Source organism: Rissa tridactyla, chromosome 9, assembly GCF_028500815.1.
Source record: "Rissa tridactyla isolate bRisTri1 chromosome 9, bRisTri1.patW.cur.20221130, whole genome shotgun sequence".
Lineage (NCBI taxonomy): Eukaryota > Metazoa > Chordata > Aves > Charadriiformes > Laridae > Rissa > Rissa tridactyla.
In genome coordinates this window covers 6,949,324-6,969,494 of record NC_071474.1, presented here as the reverse complement: position 1 = coordinate 6,969,494, position 20,171 = coordinate 6,949,324, and the positions used below count along the sequence as shown (strand labels likewise).

Below are 20,171 nucleotides of genomic sequence, written 5' to 3'. Positions count from 1 at the left end.
TTACTTTTTTTATTTCTTTTTTTTTTTTGTGGTGCAATGCAGGTATTTTGAGTTTGTTGTTATGTTCCATGAGGGAGGAAGGTAGATGAATTCAGTCGTAGATCCAGCCCCCTACTTATTACTAAGCTTTTCTAACACGTTTGACAAGCTGCTGTTTGAATTATTTTAACTAAACGTTTTCTCCGTTTTACTCCTTCTCTCTTTCCTCTCTCTGGGTTCTCTTTGGTACGGTGGTGGGGACTCATGAGCAGAGATGGTCAAGTCGGAAGAAGAGAACTTCATCCAAGGTAATCCATATTTTTTTTCTCTTCCAAAAAAAAAAAAAGTCCCCTCCCAAAATCTGTACCCTCACCCTCCTCTGAAATAGAAAGGGTAAACATAGGAAAACTCTGAAGTATAGGTGCAGTCTGTCTTAACGTGGTAGCTGTGATACCCTTTGCTTTTTTGCTTTTTTTTTTTTTAATGTGATGAGAAAGTGCTGCTATTTTTCTTTATTGTATGACCTCAGTAGCGTCTAGGGGCAAGCAAGAGTAAGACTTCATTCAGCAAAGACCTGTAGAAAGAGAGAAAAACTGTCTGTACTAAGGAAATGGGTGTAAATACAACCAACAAAAAGGAGCTGTGGAGGATTTGAGTTGTTTAAGGGTACCCAAAAGGTGGCCGATACTCGGTACTGGAGTTGGACATGGGTCTCCTGGATCCCAGTCTAATCGTTTGGGTCACCTCTCACCAGAGGTGGAATTTTGTAAGGCAGTATTTCTTCTGGTCACTCCTGTGGGTTTTGAAATTCCTTTTGTTCTTGGGATGGAGACCGAGCAGGGTTTTCATTACCAGCAATGTAACACGATTTCCAAGATTTGTGTGTTGCTACGTATCTGCATAACTTGCTGGCCTTGGTCTTCTGTAGTATCCCTGCAGGCTTCCATTACTTTTATATTCCTGTACTGTTCCACTTTTGCATTAGATTTTAACTTGTTCAGGGAACAGACTGTGGCTTTTTAGTTGTTCTGTAAAGCTTTAATTTGCTATTGAGTAAATAACAAAGAGAAACTGCAGGCTCCAGAACCCGGCTTGAGAGCCATACAGTCTAACTTTCTGAAAAGCAGAATTTGGCTCTTACGAGGACACATATGCATCTTGATATTTTCCCTATATAACTATTGGTTTGTGCCTAAATAAATGGAATAATTAACCTCCTCTTGTTTTATTCGTTACAACTGTAGTGTGCTATGTAGAGGAGCCAACCCCCTCAGGTATTGTGCCAGCAAGTATACTTTTGTCAACAGAAGAAGTGCAAAGTACAGCTCTTGGAGCTGGACGGCAGCTTGGCGAGCCCTGGATCCAGGGATAACACAGCCCTTCCCACGGCGCTCGGTGCGGAGAGTCGCCAGGCATCCCTGAATGCCGTGTGACAGAAAGCGATGGAATAATTGAAGAGCTCAGCACTTTAGTTTTTTAACTAAAGCTCTGGAAATTACTGTGCCCTCACTCAATCCGTGTAGCTTGATTCCCCCTTTTGCTCACGCATGCACGCACAGCTGTCTCTTGACGCTGGTTGGCTTTGGGTCCTGGGAAAGGGAGCCAGGTTTTAAAACTCTGGTTCTTTTTGTCCAGAATAGCCAAACTTCTGTCTTGGTTGCTGTTACTGGATTATTTTTTTTTTTTTCTGTTGTACACTATATCTCATTTATTTTGAATATTTTTTTTTTTTATATACAGGTTTTTAGACCTTTAGCCGTAAGCCATACGGGCAGGACGTTCAGTTCTCACGGCTCTGGCTGGTGCATTAGCATCTTGTCAAATAAAATTGAGAGATGCTGAAGCATGGTAGTGAGTTAGGAGAAGTGAAAGTATTGTTTAAAAGAGGAAGAAAAAAAAAAAGAGCAGAGCTGCAACCCTGTGCTCTATTCTGTTCCAGTCACTAGAGGGTAGGAGAGCTTCAGTTCTTCCCAGGGAAGACACAGTTCATGCTCCACTGTGATCTCTAAAGAAAAGCTCTGTGACCATCCAAAGGCAGTAAAAATATTTCCCGGCATGCGCTGGAAAAATCTGACAAAGCAGTATTTCCTGGTTTATTGATTCTGCTACTGCACTAAAACACTAGTACTGTACATCAATAACCATCTTTAGTTAGGGAACTCTGGTCTGTGGAAGCAGTACTAGCAGTTTGTGGCAGAACATAAATGCTAGAAAGAAAAATTGTGTGCATGGGGAATATAGGCGTCGAGGGAAGGCACAAGAGGTTACGGAAGAATAGCCAGAGAGTGTGATGGGGTAGAAAACAATGTTGCTGGACGAGATAAAGATACAGGAATAAGGGGAGTAGGGGAAATGGAGAGAGCTCTCTAATGGATACACGAACTCGTCTCTTTTTTGGCTACTGAGCTGACTCTGGTTGGTCATTGCAGGAGAGAAAGGCCACATACGTTCCATTTGAGCAGCTGAACAGAGACAGATCTAGAATTCATCTCTGTAGGTTTAGGCAAATAGTTTTCCATTTGAAATGGTTTTCCTGGGTTTTTACGCTGAACTATAGCTGACCTCTATTGTGATATTTAGCTTTTCTTCTACAAATACAGGGAAAAACACTTATTTTAAGGATGGATAAAATGAATATAACTTTCACAGCTTTTTTTTTTTTTTTTTAAATCTGTATTGCCTATATGAAAGAAATCTGGTTATACTCTTAAGTTGACCGTTTAATGTTATCTTAGTGAAGATTTGGCACATCAGCGTCCTAAATGAGTCTTGTCACACCAGTCACGGGGTTCTTGGAGGCGTCCCAAATTCACCCCAAATGGTTAGTACCCCTGCTGATGGCATTAATGCCTGATGTGACCCCATGGCAGGCTGGCGAAGGGGTTCACGTGGGCGGCCGTGGATACCGTGCATTCTTCGTGTGTGTTCTCTGAGCTCCTTTGCTTTTCGAAGAAAAAGCTACATTTCAAACAACAACAGAACCAGCAGCAGTAGATGATCTCCTGTCCAGTTACGGTTGTTTCACAGCCATTGCATACAGTATGCAAGAAGGATTTCAGCGACTGAATGTTGTCTTTTAAATCATTTTGGTGCAAGAGCTGTTGAACTGGATGATTTAGCTATCTGTTGATTACACAGTATATATTTTTCACTGCTGCGAGAAGGGGAGTCATCGCACATTTGGGCAGACTCCCAAGACATGGGCAGCACATCCAGATTCCTCATTTTTTATGGGAGCTGAGAACAGCATTGTCCTCTGTGGGAGCTGTCTCCAAGAGCCCAGCTTTCTTCTTTTTCTCATGGAGGGTGGCATTGAGAAGGGAAGAAGATACTATTAGGCACTATTAATATAGGTACTCATATCTGTGTATTGGCAAGCTCTCCCCTCTTTCCTGCTTTTCTTTCTGGGGCGCAGAGGGAGTTGGTAGCTATCTCTGCTGGAGCCCAACAGGGTGATGCTCCGTAGCCTTGTTTGTCCCGGGTGGCTTAAGTCTCACCCTGAGTGCCCCGCACGCTATTTCCAGCATTTGTACAGCTGAATAACCTTTAAGTGTTGAACATCTATGAAGCAAATAAGCAGGTTTGCTTGGGGTGGATTGACCCGCAGCAGTTTGGTCCTGAAACAAAAGCGACGCAATTGCCACCTTGATAGCCTAAGCTGATTGAATAAATTGGCTGAAAGGCTGACCGGACCCAAGCGCTCCTCAGCATCTCATCGCAGGGGAAAATCCCTCGTTCTCCTTTTTCTTTTTTTTTTCTGCGTGGGCTGTTAGGTTTCATTTTTGCCTGCCTCATTGTATTTGGCTTTCTCCCACAATACCCTGTGGGCAGCAGCGCTCTCCGAGCGTTTCGTGGAGCGAAGGGACTCGGTTGCCACAGGGTCACGCATCGTGGCGGCAATCTTGTGTCGGTTCACTTGCCTTTCTTGCTGCCCTCTCCTCTTTCCCAAGGGGAGACTGCCTCTGCAAAATGGTTTCCCTGCCTAATGAGGAGAGGTCCAAAGTGTCTTCCTATTTGCGTGTTGTTGTTTTCTCAAATGGCAAATTACGTGGCCCAGTTTCGACGTTGACCTCTTCACAGGGATTGCAGCAGGCTTTCTGTTGTCCTGTCTCATCCTTTTAAATGAAAGATGTGAGAGATGGGCTCGCTTCACACTTGGCCACCTCGCCGTGTCATTTAAATGTACGATTTTTCTGCATCTCTTTATTGCTTCAAAAACAAGTTTGAACTTGGGGCATGTATGTGTGTGTCAGGAAGAGAGACAGATTTGAAAGCAGCCCTGATGCACCAGAGGGGATTCGCTGGGTGCCTATAGAGGGAGATTATATACAAATGGTGTTAGCAGGGAGACTTGAGCTCCTAAAGGATTTTGTGAAGCTGGGTCAATGAGCCGGTTCTTTCCCCTCCAAAGCTCCGTCATTCTTGCTTGTCTCCTCTGTTTGCTCTGTGAAGGCAGAACATGGCCCACCTGCTCATTCTTGTTCTCCAAACCAGAACCAGAAAATAATAAAAAATTGAAAGTTGGTGTGAGAAGCTTCTATATTGATTTTGAAACCAGGAACTAGATTCTGAAAATGGTATTGTGAGCACTGATTTTTAGTTTTCCTGTTTACAGGTACGGGATGTTTTCTGGGGAAATGTTCTTTCTAAGCCGTAGGGAGAAGAACCGTCTTCTGTTCCTCACGTGGCAGGGTTGTGTTCTATGTCCAGGCCACACTTTTGCTTCAGAAAAGATTACTCATTACTTACCTGGTGTTGCACAGTCCCTAAATCTGCAGTGAACATGGTCTTTTGGACTTTAAAAAGTTAAAAATTCTTTTAAGAGTAAAGCTTTCTGGGTATTCTTGTGCTTACTATTTTCTTTCTGTCTGGCTTGTCCGAGGGATGCTTTTTATTCAAGCTGTTAGCCATTTTACAGTAGTGAACTGCTCATAAAGGTAACCTTTATGGTATCACTGGTTATTTGCATCCAGAGCCCAGCCAAAATCAGAGCCTTATCTGGAGAAAACCCCTCGAATTCTGGTCTTACGACTATCTTGATTTCAGAAGTGATTGGGGGTGGGGGTAGGAAGAAATAAGCAAACTTGTGCAATGTCTTGTGCTTGGGACATGTGCCAGCTTCCATCATAAAGCATGTGCTTCCTAATTTCCAGCCCTATAGCCTGATACTAGCTGCAGCCAACTTTTCTGTACCTCTGCAAGGCACCTTTACTTTGGTCTGGGACGTAGCCAGAGTGTGAGCTGGCTGACTGCAGAGAGTTTACAGGAAAATATAGCAGGAGAGGCCTGAAGGACCTGGCATCCAGTCTGGGAGCACGGCTGGAAAGAGCTCGGGTTCAGCAGCAAGAGGAGCTGAAGTACCCAAGTGCGGAGGCGTCTGTAGCCTGAGAGGTAACAGGGAAAGGAAAGAGCTGAATAGATAAAAACACTTTAAAATTGTCACTGATTAAGCAGTTATGTCCTCCTTTTCTGGCCAGTATAGACAGGGGCTTTGACTTTTCTGGTCTCATTGCGAAGGCGGGTTAGTGTTAGTGATGGCTGGAGGGAGGGAAAGTGTTTGGGGTGGTTTTTTTCAGTGCTTGTTTTGCCCCCGAGTAACTTTGTTGGACTAATCACTGCACTTCTCTCTGCTCTGTTCTGGGTAATAGTTTTTCCAACTCAGGGGGAGGCTGTGAAGTTTAATCAATTAACTCTGTGTAAATCAGTTTGAAACGAGTAGGTGCGGAGTATCAGAGAGGAGGTAAGACTTTTAAAATAAATAGCGCAATAGCATTTTCTTGTCGCCTGGGAGGCGTTTTCTGTAGTGCAGACTTCCCCAGGCGACACTAAAGTTGACTCATTGATGGTCCAGGTCTGTGGGTCTACCACACGTCTGGGTTTCCCCAGACGTGCTTCCTTCCAGGAACTGAGTGGAATCTGAGCCACTGCCTGTTTGGCTGGGATTTCCATCAGGGTGGTCAGAGGAACAACCTGCCAAATACCCGGGGAGGCCGGAGAGGTGGCTGCAGAGCATGCACAGAGTGGTTCTTTGCCGTCCACGTAGATGATACAAGGCACAGGAGACATGCCAGACCTGCTGAGCACACACTGTGGGAGCAATGTGGGCATGTCCAGGAAATCCAAAGCATTCCTAATGTGACGGGATGTCTTGTGGGGGCGTGAGGCAAGCAGCCGTCCTGAGCTCCGTGCTGCTCCGTTTGGAGAGAGGCTTGTGGTGGTGGCAGAGCTGGGCTGGGGGAGGTAGGAAGCAGACTGCAGCCATTGAACCTGTGGTGGGGTGCTGCAGATCAGCACTGTGCCCTAAACCCGTTGCAAACATCTTGGCCTCTCTATCCAGTGCGATGCTCTAAAGTGATGCTAGATCTTGTCCAGAAAGTAGCCAGGTCCTGTTAGCTGGAGACCAACATACGCCTCTTCTGAGATGAGCACAGAGCACTTTGGCAGCTGCACAGCCATCTGGAAAGGGGGTGCACAAGGCCATTTGGTGGGGGCCACCTGTTTTGGAAGGTCAGAGTTGATGCATTGCAACGTGCTCTAGTAACACTGAGCTGCAGGCGCTGATTTTTTCCTGGGACCGCGTGGAATCCGGGCCGGTTTGGGTAACTCCCAAAAGTCCTTTGAACTGTCAGGTCAGTGGCTAAAAGGGTGGGGTTATGTACGCTACAGAACTTGGGCAGGAAGGCCCCCAACGCTGAGCAACTCCCTAAAATACTGCCCTGGTTAGAAAATGAAAAGAATCCAAATTTGACTTGAAAACTGAGTGATAACAACTGTCTTTCGCGTTCAGCCTGGAAGCTTTGAAGAGAACTGGATGCTTTGTTTTTAAAAGAAATTGTAACGCGGATAATAAACTTTGTCTGTTTTGGGTTTTTTGTTTTTTTTTTTTTTTTTTTTTTTTTTTTGTGAACTAACATCAAATACCTCTTCCTCCTCTGAGGAAGGAGCCGGGGGGGAGGGAGAATCCTTGGTCCTAAAGCAGCGAGTCCATCACATCAAACATGACTATGTTAAATACGAAAATGTTCAAAGTACAACTGAGATAGATAAAGGCTTTGATGGGAAGTGGATATTTCCCAGGGACATTACAAGCAATAATCCAGATGTTATGGTGTAATGCAACGAGTGTCCATGGATAGATGGGGAGCTCAAGCCAAGCAGCGCCTGCTGTAGGCCTTAGCCCTCCACTCCCATGCTGTTACGCCATATGGAAGCAATCTCCAGGCCCCTTTAATAGCCAGCTTTGGATTCCATTTTCACAGGGCTCATAGAGCTAAGTGGAGCTGTTTTATGGACAAGTTAGATAGAAGCCTTTCCAAGATAAACATCCAATTCGAAATTAGGACATACCAAGCTGCAAAATTATTTTAGGGCATATTTCATGGAAGCACTGCCATTTTTCTGAGGCGATTGCCAGACTGTAGGATGCCCTTTGATCCCTTGTGGACATTACTCCCTTTTTTATAAAAAGGATTTTGAAATAGTTCAGTGTTTAGGGAGGAATATATCTGCCGGGACTTTGAAGTATGTCCATGGGAACAGTCATGCTTTAGCTTTTTGGCCTAAAAGACGAACTTTAGAAAAAAAGAAATTACATTGCAGCTGGATTTATGAATCAAAAATCTCGTTTTCTTTTTAAAGGTAGGAATTTTTAATCAGTGTGCCAGGAAAGCCAAACGGGGTGTTTAAATAGAAGTATATTAATATGCTTGTGGGATTCAAAGAGTTGGGCTTTTTAACCAGCAAAAAGCGAGTAAAAGAATTTGTGAGTTCACCACCCATGATTTAAGAATTTTGTTGCTGGGTAATTGATCCATAAAAAGTAATCTTCAGACATCAGGTGCTTTTGCAATCGTTTTATTTAGCAACAACATTTCTTACTTGCTTTTAAAGCTAACACGTCCTGTTTTAAAGTGACTTGTGAAATCTTCTCCTCCGTCTTGCTCCCACCTGTATATGACATGATTGAAGCTTCGAAGTGTGGCGAGTTAAAAGTTGCTTCACGAGAATAAAATATGGCAGGATTTTTACTGCGAGAAGAGGAGTGTAGCCTTGAGTTTTAATGTTTCCAGCTCACTCCCCCCAAATAAAGGCCTACTTAATCATCCTCTGTCCAATAAAATATTGCCAGTTAGCAAACTGTTAGCACAGCCGTGCTATGTAGGATGAAGCTGCGAAGGTAACAAATGTGGCTACCAGGTAACCATAACTCCAGATAAAGAGCCCGGTGGTGTCAGTGTTTTTTCAGCAGGCATCAGTATTTTTGATTCGTGAGCTCGGTTTCTGGGAGCAGGAGCTCCAAAGGCAGCAGGCGAAGAGCGAACGCGGACGACAGGCGGTTGAGTGATTGAGGGGGTGGAAGATGGGTGCTCAGCCTTTCACCTGGCCATCGACTTTATGATTGTGGGCTGTCTCCCGGGAAAGGACAGGCATGCGTTTTATGGACAGAGCTAGAGACATCCAAGAGTTTACTTTAGTTTCTCCCCTCTTCCGCCTCTCCTCCCCAGCACTCTCCTGTGGCTTTCCCTGAGCCAACGTAACAGATTGCTCTCGATGCTTAAGGTCTACGCTTACCAAAGCTCAGCCAGGTTAGCTGAAGTCGACTTCTCTGGTGGTTCAAGCTAACCCTGCTGATTTTGCTCTCATGCTGAATGACATCCCTTCACAGGGCCAGCCACGGTACAGTGCAGGGAGAAAATCCATAGCATCCTATTGCCCTCCATTCTCTGCTTACTCCATGGTACCTCTCTCACTTCTGGTGCTTTCATATCACAGTCAGTTTGAGCATAAAAATGTGGGGTTTGGCGTATAAATGTTTTGTGTTGCTGACTTGCTTTTCAGTCGAGTTTCATACGGAGCGTGCGACTCTCCGACTCTTTGCGCAAGAACCAGTTGTGGAACGGGCTGGTCACCATCACGCTCTTGGAGGGGAAGAACATCCCCGGAGGGGGCTTGGCAGAGATTTTTATTCTCCTCAAACTGGGAGATCAAAGATACAAGAGTAAGGTAAGTATTAAGGATTTCCTTAAGTTTGCTGAAGCCAATAAGGTACCTGGTGGGGTTTTTTTTTGCCAGTGTTGCAACCTCAGATGGAACTATTCTTGAATCCCCTTTATATAAGTGAGATCAAAACCAGGAGATCAGATCAGGGACATTAACATTTTACTAATATGTTTTACATGCCAATATAGAAATAGGAAGTCAGGAATACTGTGTGTATCTGTTTTTGTGCATTTAACGTACTCATCATATTGATGGATGTTTGACATTAATATGAAATGAAATAAAGCTATGTGCATCACACATGTGTTTTGTTCCCTGCCAATACAGAAGTTAGGTTTGCAACGTTAGGTATGCTGGAAAAGCAGAGCTGAAACGGTTCCCAGTGCAGGGGAATTATTTATTTATTTTTTTTTTAAAGAACCTTTCTTGAAAAATATGTTACGTATAGCAGAACCCACCCCCTCCGCCCTAAACACATGGAATATTCCATGGTTTGATTTGAAATTTTATTCTTCTAGGCTGTGTTTGCTTGTATCCAGTACCGTTTCATGGGAACCTAAGAAATGAATGGGGTTCCCAAAGATACGCATTTCATCTCCAAACTCCAATAAGGCGAGAGCCTATAATTAAAATAATATTCTGTTGAGAAAGCAAGAGCTTTGCATGTCATGAACTGGAAGTGTGGAGGGAGGAGGAGGAGGAAACAAACCAACCCCCTTCTGTACAAAATGTGCAGAGCAAGTTCACAGAACATAACGTTCAGTGTAGGCGCAGCTGAAACCTGCACTCTGTCCCCCACATCGGACCTCAAACCAAGGTCATGATATAATGCTTTTTATTTAGAAAAGCAGCTTTGAAAAATAACAAATGGGTTAGTTATTTTAGAATAAATATACGTTATTCCAGTTAAGATCCTTTTTTATGTTTCTCTTTCACGGTCCATAGCTTGTGTCATGAATCTGCAAGACTGCACTGTTTGCAGTCACAGAAAATTAAGAAGTTTAAAATGGGGAGTCAAGTACAATGTTGCGGGCAGTGAGTTAATTGCTTAGTATTTCTGTCTGGGGTCCAGCAGGAGTTGGGGAGCGCTGCTTTTACACCCTAATAGGACTTCACATAGGCAGTGCTTCACATTCTTTCCTGGAGTTTATTCGATTTATGAAGTATGATCTCTCATAGTCCAGAAAAGCAGACAAAGTGGGAGAAATCTCAGTCATGGTCCAGCTAATCCTATCTCCTGTTCTCTCAGTGGCCGTGCTGGTATTGATGGTGGGTAGCGTAGTGTGATCTGAATTGCAAGTGATTTAAGCCCCAATCCAGAGAATACTCAGAGTAACCTGAACACACGAACAATCTCACCGAACTCAGAGGGGCCGTTTACAGATACCAAATTAACTGGCTGTTAATAATTTCAAGGCTGCTCCTTCTTTGCCTATACGTTAACACAGAAGGGTAAAAAAGACTGGTTTGGGTTCCTGAATTCATTCAAACCTGTTTTCAGGTGATTGTCCTCAAAAGGTTTATTCTTGATTTTTTTTTTTCCTTTTTCCAGTGTGTGGTGTTGAATGATGACCACAGTCCACTGAAAGTGGAGCTGGTGGATCCATTTTGCATTTCAGAATTTCTCCAGCCGTTCATTCACATCACACTTGCATATTTATCGTTACTGGGAGAGGGGAAAGAGAGTTTTTAAGGAAGAGGAGGCTGTGCATGATGGGCTGGGGAGCTTTGGTTGGAATGACCTTAGGACTTGATGCCCTAACATCTAGAATTGATATGTGCTTTTCTGTGGAAATAAGTACTATTTAAGAAAAGTAAATATTATAACTGCATGTTTTCTAGACACTGTGTAAGAGTGCAAATCCTCAGTGGAGGGAACAGTTTGATTTTCACTACTTCTCTGACAGGAAGGATATGTTGGACATTGAGGTCTGGAGAAAGGATAACAAAAAGCACGAGGAGCTTTTGGGAACGTAAGTTTTTTCTTTTTTTGGGGGGGTGGGGGGGTGGGGTAAGTACAAAAGATAATATGATTTTTATTATGATTTCTTAAACTGATCAATTTATTTTCATTATCAGCATCATACTGTGTGTTTCTCTCCTTATTCCAGTCATGTCCAGACGCCTCTGGAAGGGTCTGTTTATTAAAATATATTACGGGGTTATTGATTAACCACAACCTGAATGCAGAGACGTGCAAGCTGACCCTACGCATGCCAACTGTAAAATCCAGAATACTCCGTGAGCTCAGTGGCAGCCGTTTCTGGGAGGGCCGGTGGCAGCAAGGAGGCAGTACTTGTCTGCATTTGCATGGTGATACCGCCCCAGCCCCGCTGTGCTCTGCGGGGCTGATTTGTGGCTTCAGGCTGGTGCCAGTTTAGGGATCGTTGTGTTCCTTTTGAGTGGCACTGGTGTCCCTTTTCTCAGTTTGCGCCTTGGTGGTGTCTTCTTGTAGCCTTGTTTGTGGATCCTCCTAACCTGGCTTTGCTTTATTTGGGTAATCTCTTCCCCATTGCCACAAAGGACTGATCTCAGTGGGTTTGGCGCCTCATGATATTGCACAAGCTCGTGTTGTTTAAAGCACCATTTTTAGAGGTAGCCTCACAGGTGGTCGACCCATCTCCTGACTGATACCAGATTTTGTCCCACTGCATTATTTCGTTACAGCTTCAAATTCTCAAGTAATGATCTTATGCCACGTTAGCAGATGAGACTTTTTTTGGGTTAGCAGTTGAACCTTTCATTTTAATTTCTTAATGGGGATAGAATATGGTTCCCACTCTTAAGTCCTGCTCTTTCCTCTCCACTCTAACTCCATCTTATTTTGTACAGTATTAGTACAGTCTTGGTTTCCTAGTAGTAACTGTATCTTCTTCTGGCTTGCAGCATTGTCATCTAGACCCATCTCCCCAAAATGCATCTGCACAGTTGGCTACATGCAGCAGCACCAAGAACCATTTAATTTACTGGAGCCCCTCTTGGCTCTGTCCTTGCTTATCTGCTTGCAGGATCGGTGCCACAACCCCTGAATTCTTAGGGGCAGGGATCCTGTCTGCCCTCGTTTGCCGTTCTCACCTGGCGAGCCTTTCACAACTTGCTAACTAAGTAACAGTAACTCATAAGAACATTCTCTTACTTTAAGCATTCAAATAGTTTGAAACTATTCACTGAGAAGAACAATGCCCTTTGGCTCTACAAATGTTTGTGGTTTTGCAGAGCAGGAAATGCTTTCTGGCTGAATGCTATTGCTCATCACATGGAGAAGTGGCTGAAGATGAATCTGTTCCTTCCATTCTCACAGTTACTTTTATTACTTCTGATATTCTCTTTAGAGTCAGGAAATGTAGCAGTGTTTGCAGCTTGCCTCTGTTCAATCTCCCTGATGCTGGAGAAATTCTTCCTTAGGATTTTCTGCCCCTTTTGTTTGGTTTTTTTTTTTCTTCTTTTTTTTTTCTTCCACTGGTTTCTGGCAGGTGGTGTTCAACGTGGCAAAAAAATTATCAGCAAAATGCTTATTCTATTATTAAAGACTTCAGCAAGGGGAAAGCCTGCGTGTGTTAGATTTACCTTAAAGTTATTGTTGCTGTCTATGTGGAGAGAAAATATTACTGTTGTTGCCTTAAGCACATCAAATTCGCTGTAGCATCAAAACAGGAAAAAAACTGTACTAGATTTTAAAGGTTGATTGCAAGAATAGGTAAACACCAAATGCGTAATAACAAGCCTTGTTTGTACAGCATAGAAACTTTTGACACCCAATAAATAATATTTTATGAAGGGTTCAAGTGCAGTGTAATCTGGAAAAGGATTCTGTAGGCAAAACAACATTATGAGGTGCCATGTTTATTGTCCCCATGATTTCCAAGTTGAGTTTTCAGATTCCTGGGTTTCACACCATCACGATAAGAAAGATCCTTTAGTGAAATGTTCGTGGGTTATGTTCCATTACTACATATAGCAGTACAGCCCAGCTGCCCTCAAATAATTTGCATGGTTTTGAGGAAAAGGCAAAATTTGCTGGATCTTAGTAAATAATTCTGTGGTCAATTTGTGGGTACAGTTAGGATTCATTATGCTCCCTCGGGGCCACGTTGGTTGATCTGTGCCCCTCTGTGCTCCCTCGGGGCCACGTAGGTTGATCTGTGCTGGTTAGACCTTTAAATACATATACTATGTGTATATGTATTTATGTATGTATATGTGTATATATGTGTGCGTATATAGATATAAAATATTTAAATGAAGTTGAGAAGATGCACAAGGTGGAGTCACGTTTTATAATCCAGACTGCTGACCTTCTGTGGAATAAGACTTCTGTTAATTCCTTTAGACCCAGGAGTTCATGCAGGATGGATGCCTTAAGCCCCTGGAACATGGCTCTTCTTCTGCCAGGCATAATTTGGTTTCCGGGTAAAATATTGTTCTTGAAATAGGACCTGAAGCGTCTGTGGAGACTATGGAACATGTACAATAAGAAATGTGTTGGACCTCCGGTACTAAACACTAACACCTGGGGCCTTTGTCTGCTTCTGAATTAGTAAGGAAACATTCGGTGTGATTTTGTGTCACCCTTCTATCACGAAACAAACCCTCGCTGTCAGTGCACATCGCAAGCTAAATTATTACGTTCAGCCTACCCGCGTCCTTCTTAGGTTTTCAACTGGATCCAGTTTCTCTTCCTCGCTTAAAATCCCGCGGCATTGAATGGTTCAGCTGCGACACCGAGGGGTGGCTGTGTTTTGGTGCTGGATGAGATAATCCCTCTATTTGGTCTGCGCAGAACTGTTAGTAACATTTATTGAGTGCTTTTTGTGTCCTTTGGGATAAGAGGCATGCTATAAACAGGAGATGATGTTAATGTATATTAATATAACAAAGGTGTTAACGTGTGCAGAATTTGTCCAGGCAGAGTTAAATTGTTTATGCCAAGTGGTTACAGAGTGTTTCTGCATTAAGGGATATGTTTTGAAAAAGAGATGCTGCAAAATGTTGGGGTTTTTTTTTCCTTCACATATTTACCTCAAGAAAGAGATTTTACAAAACCTGCTAGAGTTAAGACCGTGAGCTATGGGATTGGAGTGCATCCAATAGCTTTATGATGAATGTCTCCAGGAAACAGTGTCTTTGCAACAAGAAACAATCCGTATTTTAAAGGCCATGCTGTTGGGATGGAGCAGTAAAATCGACTATGACTGCGTACAAACCTTTCATTTAAATTTCACCGAGCTATAGGAAGAATCAGACAACCAAAACTCACCTGTAGAATAAGTCAGAATAAGACCTTATTTAATTGTCTCCTTTACACCTGTGGTATTTGAAATTCCTTTCCAAATATTAATCATAGGTGTATCTTACTGTATACTGTGATAATGATTCTGACCTCCTTTGTGAAGGGCTTTCAAGAATTCCGCAGGCGGAAAAAATGGCAATGTTGTGTGTGGATTTTTTCATATGTATTTATATATATTTAAAGCTACTTATAATTTGATGAACTGTGGATTGGGTAATAAAATACAACTCTATAATTACTGGTAAGAGGCTAAGCTCTGCACTTTTTAGTGAAACTTTAACACTTGATTCCCTGATAAACAAATAATTTTACCCCCAAATTTACTATGTAGGGCTCTCAAGTAATATTTCTCTTCAAATTGAATAAAAAAGGGGGGTGTGTGTGGGGAAGTCTGGCAGCTAAAGATGAGGGCTGTAAGTAAAAATAACAGTCTTAAATGAAAACTAAAGCTGTGGTGTAATCCTTTATGGGACGAGAGGTTAACATAGAGGTGTAGACCTCGATATTGATCAGGAGGCGGAAGGAAAGCATTTAATTGTGGTTAAAAAAAAGCGATACATTTGTGTGCACAAGGCACTCTTAACTTACAGAACCGTATCCCGTCCAGATCATGAATGTAGCCATGTGTGTGAAGGTCTATACCTGGATTTAATATGTAATGTAGCAACAGATAACAAGCAGAGCTATCCTATTCTGAGATAGGAATACTATGTTGAGAATTTAACTCAGGAGGTCGTTTGCGTTACCTAAAATATAACCCGAGAGTCTTGCCCTTTGCATTCAGATCGGGCAACTTTTGAGCAAACAGTGGATTGCTTCCATTAGCTTCATACTGTGCCCGTCACCGTAGTCTCTTACCACTTTCCTGTGAAATACTTACCTGTAATAAGGTCTTGCATATAGAAAGCTGAGAAAGAAGGAAAGGAAGAGTTTCAAGAGGATGGGGGAAGTAGTTTGGAAATCATTAGACTCGTGTTAATAGCGTAGAAGCGTTTGTGTGGAAACTGCAGAATTTATATAGTAAATTGAACGTCTAATTGTTCTACCAAGCTGCATTCTTTGCAGTCTGATCAATTATGTTGTATAACCAAAATGAAACAGATTGTCTTTTCTTTTCTTAAGCCTTTTGCCATTTGCAAGTGCAAATGCAGATTTTCTTTTCAGCTCCTCAAAAGAAAATACAGAGGCATACCATCACCTTGAGTGAACACAGATGTTTTAAGGAAGTTAGTTTGCACGGAAATCAGACATGATTTGAGGAAGAAATGCTTATACTCCACCTCCTGCTGTCTTCCCCTCCACATGTGCATCTCTCCTACCCCCACACCCTTATATTCAATCTTTTCTTTGACCTTTGGCTAATCAAATTCTTTTAATAAGAGAAACAATTCCAATTTGCCAAAACAAGCTACAATTATATTTAACTTTGCCTGTGAGATACGAGAGATTTCTGAGGTTATCTATAGGTGGGAGATACACCATTGTCTGAACGAGTTGTCTTTTCTCTCTTACCCTGTGGAAAGTTCTTAATATAAAAAAGCAAATGCAGCTTTTCCCAGTTGCGGGCTGTGTTGAGTGGGTGGTGGATGAAATGCTGATGTGGGAGATGTGGCCTCTGTTGCCAGCAGAACTGCAGACCAGCTGGGTGACCCTGAATTTTCCCCTCTCCTTTCTTCAGTTTCTTCATCTGTAAAAAAAAAAAAAAAAAAAACCAAAACAAAAAAACCCCAAAGAAACCCCAACCAAACAAAAAACCCCAAGATAACGATACATCCCCCCTTTTAATGATACTTTAGGTATCAGTGCAAAACTGCTGCAGTCTGAGAAGCAACTCTGTTAATGCAGCCAAGGTGGTGTTGACCTCCAGTGTGGAAGTGATAAGGTCTTTTTCTCAAATGTTTGCCTTTTTTTGTTGTTGTTTTATTTTCCTTTCTGCTGTAACTTCTCTTGTCATATCTTTCTGAAGAGTCTAGGCGTAGCAATGAGCTTTAAATGCAGCCTCTCACACTTGGAAACTGTGTTGAGAGGCAGCCTACGCGCCGAGCAGTGTTGGTACTCTTCCTGGTTTATTTTCTTCCTCTTTCAAAGCACTTGAAAGCAGTTAATAAGAGTAAACTTGCAACCTGTTGTACATTCGGTGCAGTGAATAGCAAAGAGCACACTTAAGGCAGAGTCATTCCCATTGATTCTGGTCAGAAGAAACTTACACAAAGAGCTGTGTTTTAATACACGGAGCTACTGGATGACTTACAAACTCATCAGAGCAATGACTTTTACTTCGTAACACAGCTTCTTGGCTTTTCAGGCTGAAATGTTTTGGGATTTTTTTTTTTTTTTTCACCCCCCTTAGCATTCACAGAAAATAGGCTGTTAAGAAGCGGAAAGCATGCAATTTATAGCAGATGGGTATAAACCGCTCCAGCTCTACTACTGGAATGGGATCAATCAGGAACACTACATGCACCATTTACCCAGAAGAAACCCACCTGGGGGAACCCTGTGGAATTTTAGCCTATTAAGGCAACACCTTAACAAGTTTAGTTTAAATAAAAACTTGTCGGCAGGCATTAAGCGGAGCGAAAGCTCTCCCTCTCCGTCATCCGCTCGCCGTCCCTTTGAGAAATGCGACTCCCCTTGCACTGTGGCAACAAAGCTTCTCCTTCCTTAGTTTTGTTTTTCCCTTTTTCATCTGTGACTTTTGTTCAGCCTGATCTTAAAAGCCAAGCCCTACGGAGGTTCAAAAAAGTTCCACTCCATTTACTGGACTGCTAAATAGAAGGCATTTAGCCGAGCCAAGTGATTAGGCTTTCTCTTGCATTTAACCGCTCCCTTCACATGTAACTGGCTGTCTAGTGATATCTCTCTGCTTTAGCCCGTGCTCGTCTTTTATTATTGTCTCTTTATAAATGTTTCTCTTTTTTCCTCCTTACTTTTATTTTTTGGTGAAGTATCAGGTTAATGATACATATTACATGCAGGGGATGGGAGGGGGACTTTTTAAGACAATCCTTCCCTTTGGGAAGTAGTACACCGAAAATGCAGCTTGAGTAAGGCTTGTAAAAGAGATTGGGGCATACAGTATAATGTAGCATAAAATGGAGTATGTGACTTTAAAGAAACTAATCTATTTTAGGCTAATGTTTTAAATTTTGCGTTTGCCTCTTTTCTTTTCCCCCAGGTGAAATACAAGTTGTGTTTCGAATCCATCACAAAGCACTAGGGGATTTTAGAGGGGAAGTGAGGCAGGCCAGAGTTAAGTTTTCCTACTGTACTTGTAGCCCAAACCTTTTACCTCTGCTTACCAATAGGTGAACCAGAAAGCAAAACTTGACAATAAGTGCAACAGAAACTGGCTAATTGGTTTTCCATGTTTAATTTTGAGATACTTTTTCTTGCGTTCTTTTCCATCCTGAACAACCAATAAGTTTTGGTGCCTGCTTGCTACTGAAATCAATATAAATATCACTTTATTTTTTTTTTCCAGCTCCTTCTTCTTATTAACCCGTTGGTCATGTCATTCTAGGTGCCAAGTTGATATTACTGCCCTGCCGATGAAGCGAACCAATTGCTTAGAGCTGCCTCTGGAAAAATATCCAGGGTCCCTGCTAATGCTGATCGTGGTTTCCCCGTGTACGGGAGTGTCTATCTCTGATCTGTGTGTCTGCCCTTTGGGAGACCCCAGTGAAAGGCAACAGATTTCACAGCGCTATGTGAGTTTGCGGTTTTTTTTTCCTTCCTTTTTTTTTTTTTTTTTCCTCCTTTAGTTTTGAAAGTAGTCAAAATTGCAGGGAAAAATAAAAATAAAAAAAAAGATTTGGCCAGTCACAATAACATGTCTCCTACCAGAGAAAACTATCACACGGAACAGTTATTACGTTTCGAATGACAAGGAGGTTTGCAGGGCAGATAGACCCAAGCGATTTGGCTGCTTGTATTTGTTGAGTTTTAAACTAATACTTTTCTTTGCAAACTTGAATTGTATTAAGAGATTATCGTGGGGAATAAGAGACATTGAGCACCACAGAGAGCTTATAGTATGCTTAGCTTTTGTTCTTCCTTTGGGGAGGATATGTTCTGGACTTCCAACTTTTGGAGGATAAAGCCAATGATGGCTTCCACACCTCAGTCCTGAAAACCTGGGCAAGAAGAAATAAGTGTCTATCTCTCGAAAATGGGGCAAGAAGAAATAAGCATGTATATCTCGAAAATAGAGTGCAAGTCTAAGGAATTTGAACAACACAAGTCAAAGTTACTTTTGAGGACAGATTCCTCACTCCTGATTGAATGTGCTGCCCTCCTGACCCATGCTGCTTCTCCAGGTCTACCTACGTCCCATTTTCTGTTTTAATTGGCAGCTGATACTTGCATGAACATGCAGGGCTTCTTTCAGTCTCCACCATGAAGTTAACGTGTAACTTATGCGAATGGAGAATTTCCTTGGGAGCAGGTAGCTTATGAAGTTGTGAACCTCGGGGTCATGATGCAGTGAGACTGGGATAGTGGAGATGTATTTATGGGTGTTATCAGCTCCTGAACTGAAACACCACAGAAATAGCGATGGATATAAAAATGTAAGTCTTTTAGTAGTTCATTATTTTCTGTTTCTTAGTGAATTAAATATATCTTTATGCTTTCCTCCTTGCAGTGTATAAAGAATTCCTTTAGAGACATAAAGGATGTTGGCTTCTTACAAGTCAAAGTTTTAAAGGCGGTGGACCTGTTGGCAGCAGATTTTGCAGGTATTTTATTTCTATTTTTCCAGTATAAGATGCTATAATATATTGTGAGTGCCATAATACATTGTGAGTGCTACTTAGACTTTGTTCAGTACTGTCAGTTGATCAAGGAAAATAAATAGCTCATCATTTCCCCAGTGGCGAAACCTGCCTCAGGGAACTGCGATACCAAATGGTTTTGACTCCCAAAAGTATGTGGGAAGGTCCGGTGGATGGAGATCCGATTTCCCCTTTAGATCTGAGCAGTGTGACCAGTAACTTAGCAGTTAGCATGATGTGCTGTTGTATTTTCCAGCAGGAATATATAAAATAAGAGTCAGTATAAAGTGATGGTGCCTTCAAAGCAGCCTCTGCATCTTTTGTCGGGTGCCTTGTGAGTTCGTGAACAAGACTGAAGGATTTTGGGGGCATCTGACACGGTGCTGAGTGTGTGGGTTTGGGTGGTGCTGCAGGCTGTCACCCGAAAAAGAAAGCGATGGGGGTGCGAGTGTGATGGTTTCTCTTACAGCTCGTTTCAGGATTCGATTTGGGGTGATCTTTTTGGCACTCTTACTCCAAGAAAAGGATGGATTTTTCATCGGGCTTTCCCTCAAATTGTGTTTGGTCCTGACAGCAATGGACAGTAACACCGTTTAAAAAGACAACTTTATATTGTTTCTTCAGGGAAGGTCTAGGGAATTGATACTTCTCTGCAGCGACTGCCCGGATATTATTATTTTTATTATGATTTTCTCCAGGATTCTGGAGACCTTTTAATTCCCCTCTGTATCTTGAGCAGCTCGTAATTCACAGACAGAGCATTGTGTGTTGTATATTTGCTGACACAGTCATTTTTTAAGATAACTTGTTGATAAAGGCAGGAAGGATGCTAGAGAGAAAACACTCTTGCCCCATACCCTGGTATTCATGAGGACATTGTGACATAAGAGAACGTTGCTCCTAAACTAAGGACCAAAGGAGAAAGCCCAGTATGAATCACAATACTATTCCAGCTTCAATTATCTACTTAACCCTGCAATGGGGGAAAAAAAAAGTTAGTGCAGAGAGCAGTACTTTAAAGGACTGAGGAACTTAATTTGAAAACAAACAAAAAATCTGCCAATAACGAAAGGCAGCTTGTACAGAAATGCATTTCTAAATTGACATAATGTATAAGTCTATACGGA

At 42.3% G+C, this 20,171-nt stretch overlaps 1 protein-coding gene across 5 annotated transcripts in view; it reads left to right on the top strand.

Moving 5' to 3' along the window:
- Nucleotides 1–20,171, top strand: part of MCTP2 (multiple C2 and transmembrane domain containing 2) — a 126,241-nt gene that overhangs the window by 41,293 nt on the left and 64,777 nt on the right. For 3 of the 5 annotated variants that reach the window (XM_054214601.1, XM_054214600.1, XM_054214602.1), the window contains 5 exons: nucleotides 252–287; nucleotides 8,818–8,982; nucleotides 10,822–10,952; nucleotides 17,793–17,979; nucleotides 18,915–19,008. In XM_054214601.1, the coding sequence (XP_054070576.1) occupies nucleotides 252–287; nucleotides 8,818–8,982; nucleotides 10,822–10,952; nucleotides 17,793–17,979; nucleotides 18,915–19,008 (613 nt within the window). Of the gene's footprint in view, nucleotides 1–251; nucleotides 288–5,121; nucleotides 5,371–8,817; nucleotides 8,983–10,821; nucleotides 10,953–17,792; nucleotides 17,980–18,914; nucleotides 19,009–20,171 lie in introns of those variants that run through there. The other 2 variants (XM_054214604.1, XM_054214603.1) reach the window with 2 other exon arrangements.